Raw genomic sequence first — 14,578 nt, 5'->3', positions numbered from 1 at the left:
CCGCTCAGTGTGACACGAATGAACTTCTCACTCAGAACTCAGTGTGAGACGAAGACTTCTCTAAGTCAATTTTAGGTTGCAGTTAGGGTTCTTAATCGAATATTCGAATTATTCGTCCAATTTTCAACTATACAAATATTATTTTATACTATCTCAAAAAAATAATAATTTTAGAATGAAATAATGTGTAGATCTAAATTTACGTGAGTGACTAGGTGCCACTCTATAAATCCATGACCTTTCATGTGCCTTTATTTTGTTTCGAAAAGTGAGACAATCAGATGCTCTTACTCAATAAAAAAAATGCTTTCGAAAAATATTTTTGAATTGAATATTTGTGGCGGTGTATACTTTGACCGAATTCTCAGAATTCGTTCGTTGAAAGAAACAAAATATTTGAAAGGTCCACCTATTTAGTTAAATAATTTAATATCGATAAAAACCGAGATAAAAATTATTAAAAATACATTCGAATACTTCATCGATTTTTTATTTAATATTCGAATAGTTGGGAATCTAGTTGCAGTGTCTTGAGCGGAACAATTTATTCAACAAAAAACGAATTGGCATGTATATTTTTATAGCCTTTCTCTAGTACGCTTACTGTTGTGTACCGTCAACATCTTTCTAGATGTTACTTAACCAGCAGCAGATCCGCCGTAACCATTGAAAGCTTCACAGGATTAAATCTAAATGTTTGAATAATGATACTATGATCTAGGCAAGATAAAGGTGATACTTACAGGATGTCTGGCAGCAGCCACTGCCGCAGCAGCCGCCGCAGCGTTCATGGCTCCAGCGCTAGGATACATGGCGCTGAACCTGTACACTAATCCCTATAGCCTGACCAACATGTGCTGGCCTAGGATAGGTGCAGAGTTCTTCATCGAATCCAATCAACACTGCAATCCAAATTCGCCAAAGCAACAACGACAATATATTCACTTCTTATATCGAAACAACACTTGAAAACCACTCAAAACTGGTAAAGTAGCACTTTAGACGACGGCCTGTGTGACGTCGCACAAAATCAATAAGTGCAACAACAACAACCACACAATGTATTAAAAAATGATCCGACAACACTGCAATCCGAGACACCGCATGAAATTTTCACGACGGGATCGATACTCTGAAAGAAACAGAAAAAAATTATGTTAAATTCTAACAAAAAAAGTTTTAATATAAAACAAAATATAAATAATAAAAAAACCGGTGCACAATTAAAATTATTTTTATTTAGACGCTATTCCTATTTATATTTATATATAAAAAAATAAAAAAGGTTTAGAACTAAATGTGATACCTAATATATTTTTTATCGTGAAATAAATAAATATCTGAACTGCTAATTTTTTTGAATGTTGGTTAATTATTATTATAATGAGATATAAATCATACATAGATATTATTTTTATTATTACCTAAAAGCATTCGGGAAAAAATGATAACATTTAAAATACCCATCTTATCGATAACGCAAATCGAAAGCCTTATCGATATCGCACAATACACTTTATTTATCTATCGCGGTCTACTTATTTACCTAACGCTTATGATTAAAATGCACACAAAACATACATAGAGTATATATTGAGAATCACGAAGCACGTACAAATATACGTACATATTTAAATAGAGCAGCTGGAATTTGACAGTAAAAACTGTTGTCGTAATAATTTTATTAATTCTCAGAATAAATTCGCGCAGCATGCAGTTGTAAATTTCGTTCTAACAAATCTGTGCCATTATCGACTAGCCAACTATCCAGTGGTGTAGTGGCCAAGTCCACAATTTGGATGTAAATTGGCGGTGCGATTGGCGGTGGCCCGTTGGCCAAAATCAATTGAAGCGCCAACAGACAATGAACAACGCCAATAAACCACATTAAACGCCTAATCGAAGTCAGGGATACTAAACGCGGCACGTGGGCCGCAAACAACCGGAAAGACGCATTAAAAATAATTTAGTGTCAATCCTCATGTATGCTCATCTCAATAGATCGTGCTGATTTTTACCTCTCGCGTTGTGAATACATCACTACTATTACTTTTCAAAAATAATACAAATACATCTTAACAATCTATTTTATTTTTTATATACTAAAAATATTTTTTAAGCGGGGTCCTTATGTTTACCTATGCAAAATTTGATTTGTATATTTTAAACGATGTACTGGTCAGACATACTTTTAATTTGATATAATTATTTACATTTGAAATAAATAGTTCAGTTCCGCATAGCTGAAATTAAATTAAGAAGCTGGATGACTATTACCATAGGCGAGTTAGCAAGTGCAGATGTCCTCAGTGAAACCGGTATGAAAAGTTATCTTGAGCGTGTGACTCGAGGACGTTCCAGAACCTAAAGCTATAAATTATCGATGATAGAAGGTTTGTCTACAGTGCCATTCAGTAATTTAAGGAAATGCTTAGCGATATATTACTTTCTAGAATAACACACAGAGAATCATAATCTAAAGCTCGTAGATAGAGGAAAGGATAATGACCCAAACCTCTCATATAGTAATCTCAAAAATTATGCGAGAATATTTGGTCTCGTAAGACTAACGTGTTATAAAGGACATGAATCACTGATAGCTTATCAAAATGAAACTAAGCCGAGCATATTATAATACTTGGCACAAATATTATTGACATGTAGAGAAAATTTCTACTTCCTCTCGTACGTAATTTAAGCTGGAAATCTCTCTGACAAATTCATGTTCACAGAAATAATAAGAAAAATATATTGATCACTTTCAAATTCTGAAAAGTATAGGGTTGAATCAGAAATCGTTCGGATTATTTCATTCAAAAAGTGTTATAAACAAAAACAATGGTCCCAGATTTGGAATCATGAGGAACTCCAGAATTACGTTCTAGCCTACGATTTGTTATGTGTACTGTTAATATAATAAAAAAAATTATATTTACATTAAATAAAATATTTTATCACATTTTTAAGTGAGTCATAAACTAGCGCAATATCACGTGCAGTGGTTTTAAATGGAAAAATCACTTCTTTTATATGTTTACACGCAAAACCACATATAAGGCGTCGTTAATATAAAGGGCGAAATGAACAAAAGTATGGTTCGAAATAATTGACTGAATTATACAAGCGTTTGAGAATATTAAGGGCGGACTAATATTAACCCTCAACTAGTTAAGTATTTTAATCCTTTGGATATCAATATATAAAATAAATGGTAATATTGCTGTTGATGTCTTTATGCTCGAAAAAGTAAATTAATTTGTGAACTTGTTACCCCATTAATATTACAATAGCATGAAACGGTTTTAATTATATTAATATATAGAAAGAACTTAAGAATATGTGAAAAATAATATTTTTTAAAAACACTGCAACATTCAAAGAAAAAATAATAATTGTATAACATTTCAAAGATAAGGATCACCGTCGATAAGTTTTTTTTATATTTTTATCTACCGTTGGTATCATAACTAAAACTTTTTTACATTAATCTCCTGCCTTTTTTGTTGCTAAACGTTAATTTTCACGTTACACAGTAAATACAATAGAATAAACGAGTGTAAGTCTCGGTTTGTTTACCTGAAAGACATGGGTTCGAATCCCATATGAACCATAATGTTTTTAATTTTTTTTCGTGTCTGGGAGATTGGAATGAGTGATTTTTATATAATTATCAATCCGATAGATCATCACAGATTAGATTTACCTAGATTTTCTTAATCTCACAAATATCGTGATAATTAATTAAAATCGAGCAAGGTCGTACATATTAGGCATTGACAATTTTCTAATAATGTAAACTTTAAATTTTTAAATTATTTTAAAAGCGTGTTACAGTTATGTGGATTGGAAAAGCAAAACACTTGGAGCATTTAATAGGACTGAAATAAAAAATCTTTTCGCTGATTATTCAAACCAAAATGGAACATGGATAGAGATCTTCGATGATGGAGCATTTTTTCACAAAAAATTACATGACATTTAATGTTATGCGTGAAATAGCAAAATCTTGGTCAAACGTAAAGCAAGTAAAACTTGTTCGATCGTGGAGAAACATTTTCCCATTGCAGATTAATGGAAAATTTTAAAGGATTTCAATGCTTGAATGACGCGGATTTCGTTTCTATTGTCACTCAAACAGAAGAGGAAAGAAGTAATAGTGAGAATACAAGTGAAGAAGATACTAACAAGTACAATAGTGACAAGGCGGCACTGACTTCTGTTGAAACTTTATTGGACTACATAGACCAAAGTGGATTAAAATATAACGATATATTATCTCTTAAAAATAAAAAAATTAATTTAGTTCGTCTTTAATATTATCTTACAGACTGATACTCATTAAAAATCAATTAAAATAACAGTTATTTAACCGATATTTATATTCTACTAAAAGTAGTGACATTATTTTATTTATTATAATGGACACGGGTGTTGATTGAAAATGGGACCATTCTTAGATTGAGCTTATCCATAAGCACGCTGACTCAGAAGACTACCGCAATTAACGCCCAAAGGGTAAGTTCTTCGCCACGTTCGCACCAGAGCGCAAAAGTCATAAAATCCCAGACGACCCATGCGATGACCCTCGTCATAAAGCGTGCATAAAATCCTTCCGCCATGCCGTGGCACTTGATGGACTTTTAATGAGGCGCGTACGTACGCGCGCTCTTCCCGTCGAGCGGATACTGTAATAATACCATCGGCCGTGCATAATGAATCGGAATGTATTATATATTTATACACACTATTATATATTATTTATTTATAAAAGAACGGGCGCGTTCATTGTGCGGCTTGCCGCAATTTGCGTGATCGTGCGTGAACGTGAGTGTGTGCGTCGCTGCGGCCCATTGTCACGTGATAATTGCGGTAATTATGCGCGCCGCCTGCGTACGTGGGAGTGTACGACATACGTTTGCGCAAACTAGACACATGTTCTCGAGATGTGTGCGGTGGGCGATGGGGAGATCTGTGTAGTCTAGATTGTTTGTTGTTGTTGTGTTCTGGCGGCGCGGACCAGCTCTACGATCTGCGACGGTTACGGTAGACAGGTGTAGATTATAAAAATTATCAGTGAAGTTATTATGGACAAGAGGACTGATGCTACTCCTAGCTGTAGTTAAAAAGTGCAACAAGTTACTTACAACTACTCTGCAAATGATGGTCGACATGATTGAATATTGTGTCAACTTAACCCAACTGAGACTGATTGAAACTACGGCTATTCTCTCATATAACTCAACGAAAATATTATCAAATATGATTAGTAGCAGGACGCAGGATTTTACAGGACGGAAGGCTATATTATTCTTGGGAAATTGAAGGAGTCTTAAGAACATATCTAAAACTCAACAACGCCTACAATATGCCATTATATTTAAAGAGATTCCAACAGGATGGAGCCTATGCGCACACAGCCAGAGACAATATGAGCTTCTTCGTGGTGACGACTCATTTTCAGATCTGGGCTCCCTGTTCCAAGGACGACGTTTACCCTAACCTAACCTAACCTAACCCTTAAATTTGGCCGGGAAAATCATTTCATTTAATGAATTACTGTACATTTTAATGAAATCGAAATATTAAAAAAAGATTCTAAACCAGAATTCTCGGATTATCCTTCTAAAAAAAATCTCGAATCTATCCCAAAAATATTTTTTTAAATATCAGTAAAATCATATCGGAATACAATTTTACCGGTAGATATATATTTTTGCCATTTAAAATATAATTGATCTAACATATGCTAATAAAATTATATGATTTCCACTATTCCATACGTAATATATACATATGTTTCTTCTCGAGAATTTCTCGATAAAAAGCCAAATCGAGAATTCTCATTTCTCGAAAAATGTAATTAAATACATAACATAAAATTTAATTCGTACGAATTACGAATGATAAACAGCATTAGAAAAATTGTAAAGATTTAAAAAAATTCTTCCGTACAAAAGTATGTATTTGAAGTTTTTGAAAAAAAATTGAACCCTACTTTAGGCGTGAAAACTATAGAAAGCAATAGAGGTGATTCTAGGTTTCTTTTTACGTATTAAGCAACAAATTATAAACGCACTAGGTGACCTAAATCTCGGCGATCTGTGGAACAAAGAGATATGAAAACTTTACAGCCAATAAAGATCACTAGAGTATCTTAGTACAGAAGAGGTTACATTATTGACAGCCAAATGGCTCTTAATTTTTGTGTTAAAAAAATTGGAAGATATTAATTCTGAACTAAAAGCTCAAAATTTCAAGGGGTAATTAAATATAAATTAAATAATCAAAGAAACCAGACATTAAATATTTTCAAAATACAGAACCTTTCAGCAATCAGAAAAAAATAAGATTTCTATAGTTATTCCTCGACTCTATTGAATTATTAGAATCCATGGAATCCATTAAAGAAATTTAAAATTTATCATCAATAATTAGAGAAAAAAAAATCTTTCAGCCTTATAATAGAGGATAATGTAAGAAAACCAACAGATTAATGGAGAAGGAATTCTAAATATTTGAATCGACGGGCAAGAGAGCAAATAATTAAGTGCTTATTTGAAGCTTTGTGGATTCAACCAATATCAACACAAAACTAAGAATTTTTCACGGCCGAAAATCTTTTAATAAAAATAACCAGAATATCACATTCGCTCGTTACCGAGCGTTCCCACTGCAGTTTTATTGCTTTTGGCGTGAATTTTTGACTTCTGAGAAGTGATAATTGTTTTTGCTTCCTACTATTGATTATTCGTTTTTTATATATCTATATACTAATATAATATTATTTTTAGAAAGAGATTTTTTTCCTTTTAAATATTTTATTTCTATTTATACAGTGTCAATAATAAAGATTAAAAAATATTTACAATTAATATTAATATTTGTTATTTATATTAAAGATTTTCTACTTTTATTGAATATATGCTATTTATTAAAATAATAATTGATTTTCAGCATAATAATATTATATTTATAAATATAGTAAAAAAAAATCAAAATACGTAAGTACTAGTGGGTGCTGTTCCCGAAGATTTTTTTAATCACGGAAGTCAGGATTGAAAATTCTTAGAATCTCGGGAATTCTTGGGAACCAGGAATTTTAAGATTTTGAAAATATTAATGGAGGTGACATAAATTTTATAAATCCCAGATTTATAAAATTTAAATGCCAAAAATATTTTTACATGTTCTATTTTTAACAAAAAACTTTTTTCCCACTTCTCCGTCGCCCTCCATGGCTCCTCCATCGCCCGGAGCCAGAATTGCCCACCGAGATTCGTTCTGAGAATTTGAGCAACCGAGGTCCGACAATTTTTTATTAATAATCCATGACAAACCTTGTCGAAGGCTTTCTCAAAATCAGTATATATTACAACTACTTGTATTCTCGCATCAAGAGATTTTGTCACTGTTTTTATGATAATACCGGCACTGAATATGGGTATCAAACATATGATTCATATTGGAATGATTTTTAAGTACGACGTGTGGGTGCCACGTGATTTATATACAACAATTTGGTAATGATTATCCTACTGTTCTTCACCTTTTTAAATCATTACAAAACTATTTAGGTGATGTGAAAAATGACACTGGATAATAGCTCAGTGAAATATGATAATACGCCTTTTATAAAATCAACAGCGCTGCTGTATTATTTCTACAACATACTTGAGACATTACTTGTCCATTTGTAAATACTTTATACCAATGTACAAAATATACATGAACGAACTTCAACCTAACTGGGGAGTTGTAAAACCAAAAGTGGGTAGTACAAGTTCAAAATGTATACATATGGAATAATCGATTTATTCGAACATTCCTCTGTGAGCTAAGGTCTGGTAAGAGGGAATTTCGCACAGTTTGAGAACCGCCTTCTCGTGGTCCGTATCGACATAACGAAATTTGCGTACATGCGGTAACGTGCCCGCCGACCGCATCACGTTCGAACTATTCAGACGGCGAAACCGCAAAAGAAAAATTACCAGGAAACCGCTTCATTTCTCGAATGACCCACCGCAACCAAAGCCGGCGGGGGCAATAATTTAATTATTTATTAATCTCCCAAGATAAATATATACAGCGAGAAACGAACACCCCAAACTAGGAGGGTGACAAAACACCCTGAGAGAGCTCGGGCTTCGATTGCACCCGAAGCACGATAAAAACGAACGATAAAGCACATTCACAAGGTGCGGGGGATGGGGATAAAATCCGCCGAGATGTTATCTCCACAGTCTCTCTATCCGCAAATACAAATTCAGTACAATGGACGCGCTCAAGAGCGCCAATTCCATGTGGGTTTATCGGCTTGTGCGTTGGGTGCGCTTGTTTCATCAAATTTATTTGGAAAATTGAATTTACAAAAATAAAATATCTGCCAAGTTTATGGCACCGATACAATGAAAGTGAGGGGGCGAAATTCAGGCGAATGAGATTTTTTACACATATATGATATACATATGTACATATATACTAAGCTCGTAAAAGAGAACTTCATATCATATTATAAGTTTAACGACATGATATTCGTACACGAGATTTGGAAAGTCTATTAAAATTATAATTGAGTATATATTTAATTAAGACAATGAAAAGCTGATGTGTTTGTGCGAAACTTTAATCCGTTACCTTCACATCTCAAGCAGTGTATTTCACTAATATTGCACCGTCTTGTTTTACCTTAAAAATGACGAGCATTGTCAATATTGACCAATTAAAGATTCTTGGAAACGATTTCGAAATAAGGAAATGTGAGTTTAATATATTTTATTATAAACTAAAGTGGGGTATAAAGTTTATACCAAATTCAACGCAATGTTTACACCAAAAGTAATATTGTGAATGGAAAACTTCAAACTCATAAAAACAAAAATTTGTACCGTTCAGTAAAATATTGATAAAGGCAAAATAATAACATGTTGAATTATTATTCATCATTTCAATGCAAAATCTGGACAACTGTATAAAATTGGAAAAGGGTTCAAACATATTGGTTCCACATCAATAACCTAACAGGAAAGGGGAGCATACGTACTTTACACCCCATCGTAGTTCAAGTTGCAAAATGGCCAATTTATATCTATCTTTCAGATAAGAGTCGATCGTGATACGTTTCATAAATGAATAACAAAAAACGCCCATTGAATGTATAATATAACGATGTCTTTACACGGTTTGTATTTCTTTCTATATCTACTATCGCTTTTATTAATATTTGATGTTTATTTTGCTTTATCTTTAAATTTTATATTTTAATATCAATACATAGTATTATCTATTCATAGAATTTATTAATTGTAATAATCGGATATACCTTTTATTTTATAATGTTTATATAATATATGTACTTGTATGATACATACTTATCTATTGAATAGTTATTGAATGACTAATTTAAGAAAACATTATTGATAATAATGAAGAAAAGCTTTACAAAAACTTTGCGTCGTTCTATTTGCAAAGAATTATGAATAAACAGGCGATGTATAAAAATAGGTTTAATTGGAGGTTACTGAGCAAAATTGCTGGTTTGCACTTTTATGGTATTAATTATTCGCATATTATGTATGTGTGCTATCCAGTAGAGTAAATATTTCATTACAGACCCCACAATGTTTTTATGCTACAAACAGCAAAATTGTGGTCAGAAGTACAAAAACTATGTAGCGTATTTTTTTAAATAAAATAAATAATTTTGATTAAGAGTATTAAGCACTGCAATAGTAAGATTTTCACGCCAAACTTACTTTTGTAAAAAAGTAAAACGAAGGAATTATTTTTAGACATTTAAGCTGTAATGTAAGTGTGATTCACAAATTTATTTTCATAAAGCGACAAATTGAATATCCAAGTTTTCCTTAAATCAAATAGCAATTTATAGTCAAAAAAATTGATTTGCTAAAACTTTACTCTTGTAATAATTTTTTTTTAAAAAAGATTTGTTTATAATAAATATATTTTTATTTTATACGCAGGTTAATATAAAAATATATTTACCAATCTTCTCTTCCTTGTTTATAAAAAAAAAACGTTTCGGCAAAAATATTGGTTAATGTGTGGAAATCCGTAAATATAATTTTAATATTATCCTTTTTCAAAAATAAGTAATAATATACATATTAAATGTACCGAACATAAATTTAATATCATTATGCTTTGCAAACGTATAATATATAAAATAATTTTAGTATACACGCATTTGCGATATTCCTTAATTTTAATTTTAATTTGTGCGATGACAAAAAAAAACACCAAATGATGATGCTATACAACATTTATGTCGAAGCGTTTTAAAAACAAAGCAGAGAATCTCTTTTGTTATATTGATATTTTTCACAGAAAATAAAAGACCGCTAAAAATCGATTTTTCAGAAGTGATAGATATTTTGGTGAGGGGAGAATAGGGGAAATTTGAAGTTTTGACTATCACAAAGGTACTCCCAAATTATTCTCAGGCAAATGGTTTTAATCAGATTTTCAAGTAAATATTTTAGCTAAGTTCGTTAGCCAGTTTGGTCCGAAACGGCGGATATTACAAAAAGACGGGTCAGAATTTTTATACGGTTGTGGTGTCAGATGTCAACACAACAAGCTAAGCGTGCTTTCCGCGGCCGCTCTGTCGTTATTCCCGTTTCGTTCGTCGCAATGCCGTCGCGGATTACATACAATTAAATAGATTCGTTGGGGTTATTCATGAGGTGTTCAATGTTCTGACCAACGATAATTTGTCAACAATAATTTGCAAACAAATTTTAACACAAACGGAGCCGTGACAAAAAATTACAATCTGTCCCTATGGATAATAATGTTTATTGTGAAAATACTACCTAGAAATTGGGTGCTTTTGAAGGCAATGTTCCGCTCCTTTTATTTATTGTATGGATAAAAAGGACTTTTACATGAAATACATCAAACAAAGTTCAGATTTATTATTTGAGGTCGGTTTTTATTTTTTTTATAAATATATTCCTGCTATGATTTTTTCCAGGGCCCGGCCCCGGGAATTTCCCCCCCCCCCCTCTCGACAAGCCTGTTCTGACCCAAAGTTAAAATCTGACCATTTAATTTGTTGCAAAAATTCAAAATTATTCTATGCTAATAAATGCTTAAAAATAGTTTTGCCGAAACAGTCAATTAAAAAAAACCAGCGTAGAGAAAGAAAATCAATAAAAATATTTTTTATAATAATATTATCGACTTAAAATACAAAACCCCTGAAATTTAATTAGTTTTTTTCAATATTTTTGATTCTAAATAGAGGTTATTAAAAATAATTGTAGCTCCTTTGAAGAGTTCAAAAATGTTTAAAACAAAAAAGAAGTAAAATTTGTATTTAGCAAAGTCCCTTAAAAGGTAAATTAAAATAAAATAATATATGTGAACATCTAAACGTAGGTATATCGAAAATTTGCTCACAAAATTGTGTCCGCAATATTTCAATAACTACTTGACACGATTTTTTAATTTTTATTGATCATTCATCATTTTAGAAATCAATGTTTAAACGATGAGTTAAACACTCATCCACATCGATGCACAATAGATATGCAAGTTTAATACTAATATATAACTTTCTACTCTCTTCCAGTACCACGAGGTCACCAGTCATCGACCGACTGATAAATGCACAGTCGCACATAAACACACACACCTTTCAATTCACCGTCAAATCTTTACGATATCGCGAATCATAAAAACTCTTTACACCCAACGCATTAAACTACGATAAAACTTTGAAAAGCCGCGCGACCGGTTGCAGGCGTGCCAACGTATTTTTTTAGGCATGTATATACATATAAAAAAAATATGTTGGCACGCCTGCATATATTATATTATATATCATATACATATATATAATTATAAATAATAAAATTCGACGCCTCGATATATAAATTACGGTCGTAAATCGAGCGCGTGTTGTAAACGCGTCTTTATCGAATAATACATATGATTTCACAACGGCTTTTAGGTTAGCTTGCCTAATCGTAAATTATGGATATTTAATGAGGTATTGAGAAAGACAATTTGGAGCAATTACGCTCGAGGTGTGAGCTCGTCAGACGCCGCTCGCATAATTAGCAATTAATTGTGTACGCAGTGGTGCCAACGCGAGTATGTAAACACGCACACGTGAACTAGAGGCATGTTACGGCAATGTTTTGATTCTGCAACATTGGTAGCACTGATAGCTTTTCATTCATATTTCAACCGTGAAACATATTAATGAATTGATATTTCAGATAATGAAAATTATTACCATTCTACATTTATATGAAACACAATAACTTATGAAGATCCCACAACAACATGAACGTATTTACATATTTTTATTTATACGAAAATACTACTTTTTACAGCATCTTATCTTAGATTATTAAATGTTTAAAAATATAAATATTGACGCTGAAACAACTAGTCACGAGTAAGTAAATAAATAAATTCATATATTATTGTATAATGATTAGTTTCATGAATTAATGTATGACAGAAAGTAAATATACTCATCATAGCTTTTCGGTATAATAATGTAAATAAAGTCATGTCTTATCTAATTCTATCACAGTTTCATGAAACAATAACAAGTCATTTTAAATTTAAAAAAAAGTGATAACTATTGGTTCAAGGAATGTACAGTCAACATTTTGTGTGTTCATTTGAAATATCATACGAAACTAGTGCATGAGTAAATTACCACAAGTGTGTTAAAAAATATTTTTTCAAAACATCTTTTGGTTGTCAAGAGCTCCAAAGGCTTTCACAATTACAGATAAGGAAGCGATAAAACTGTCGTTTGCAGCTAAATATCTTTGCGAATTAGGATTTTCCATACTCGTTAATCGGTTAAAGATAAAAAATAAAGGTAAACAATGCACTTGTAAGATCAAAATTCCAAGATTTTATCGCCTACATTTAGTTTTCTACCTGCTTTGGGTAGGAGGATCGAGAAATGATGGCCACTTCATCGGTGTAATGGCGTTGGACCACTAATTATAAATACAATTATTTTCTTCCATGTAAATATAATAAAAAAAACACGATTCAATATTGGCAAAAAATGTCAGATGGCTAGATACATCTGAAAAATCCTTGGCCCAGTAATAACTATATATATTTACTTTTAATATAATTTATCGAAAAAAATAGAAAAAGGTTTTGATATTTTTTACGGAAGATTATAGGTTGAAAAAAGTAACTAAACTAATAAAATTGACCTAATGCAAAAACATAACATTAATGTAATGTCTTGCTATTTCAACCTTTAAAACTATAAGACATATAAAATACGGAAATAAAAATGTTATTTTATGTGTTTTCATATACTGTAAAGCGCAATTAATTCTAGAACTGAATGGAAGAAAAAATATTTAATTTTAAAAAAACACGTGCGAAACTAAAATTTGAATATAGTTTTCATTAAATATATTATAATTCACTTGTTGTTTCTATATTTTATGTTTATATACGTTTCTATGCAATTAACGTATTATTCATTTGTTGTTTCTATTCTATATAAACGTTTAATAAAAATATCGTATTATTATTACTTTAAATTTATCTTTCATAAAATTGTAGTTTGATATCATATATGTATAAAAACAATGCGCGGTTGTATTGGTACCACTGGGGACGCTTATTAATTACTGTGGCCAAAAAAGTTGTTTTTAAAATATACAACGGCACATCACTCGAAGGCGCACGGCGCGAGTAAGCGTGGGTTAATTCGAAAAGCGGTTATTTTAGTCCACGTGGACTGCGGCGTTAGCACACGTTTAGACACTTCATTCATTTTCGATTGAATTAAAAACAAACGTTCGTTTATATTACATTGAACGCGGACACACACATGAAGCAAAATAATCATTTTATGTGCACATGTAAACAAATCGACACTCACTTTTTTAACGGTTTTTTTATATGCATATATAAAAATCACACACAAACACTGTTTTAATATTTTAATATTATCGCTGCACGCGAATGTTTCCGGCGAATATCCAAATCGTTATTGTTTGCGATCGTAGCGCGCGCGTAAACGAATTTTGTACGGAAAACGGCGGCACATCCGACCACACCGAGTGCCGACAGCCGACTGGAGAACGAAGCTCCCCTCTCCTTCTCTCACCCTTGTATTTTTCAACTCGTCCGTCTCGCTCTCACCCGTCACGCAATTGATACGCCTGTCTCTCTCGTCTCTCGAAGCCTCGGCGTTCTTTGCTTGAGCGTCTTTGCGGACGAAAATGTTCATTTTTTCGAGCATTCGTCGCGAATGTTGCCATCGCGGAAAAAAATAATAAATAAATATTTATCGATTCGATGCGAGAGAATTCTAATTAAGTCGATTTTATTATGAGCGCGATAATTTGCCGTCGTATTTTAATTGCGTTCCGTTTATGGTAGCGAATTATCGCTTATGATGGTGTAAATATTTACGTTTTAATATAAAACACTACAAGTTGTTTGTTTAATTAATGGAACTAAATGTTTGCATTACTGGGATCAGTTTCAACGCAACTCAAATATGATGTATCATTAATTTGTATCATCACGTTTCTTCGGTCAATATGTATCGTCG

The 14,578-nt window shown here is 32.1% G+C and overlaps 1 protein-coding gene across 7 annotated transcripts in view; it reads right to left on the bottom strand.

Moving 5' to 3' along the window:
- Positions 1–14,098, bottom strand: part of LOC148239172 (protein groucho-like) — a 153,116-nt gene extending 139,018 nt beyond the window's left edge. For all 7 annotated transcript variants that reach the window (XM_088181971.1, XM_088181942.1, XM_088181981.1 and 4 more), the window contains exons 1-2: positions 13,901–14,098; positions 744–1,132 (exon numbers count right to left, since the gene is read on the bottom strand). In XM_088181971.1, the coding sequence (XP_088038097.1) occupies positions 744–812 (69 nt within the window). In that variant the 5' untranslated portion in view covers positions 813–1,132; positions 13,901–14,098. The remainder of the gene's footprint in view (positions 1–743; positions 1,133–13,900) is intronic.
- Between the last annotated feature and the right edge of the window lie 480 nt (positions 14,099–14,578).

Source organism: Plectrocnemia conspersa, unplaced genomic scaffold, assembly GCF_051122295.1.
Source record: "Plectrocnemia conspersa isolate PC_06_02 unplaced genomic scaffold, ASM5112229v1 ptg000001l, whole genome shotgun sequence".
Classification (NCBI taxonomy): Eukaryota; Metazoa; Arthropoda; class Insecta; order Trichoptera; family Polycentropodidae; genus Plectrocnemia; species Plectrocnemia conspersa.
This window is presented reverse-complemented; position numbering and strand designations above follow the sequence as displayed.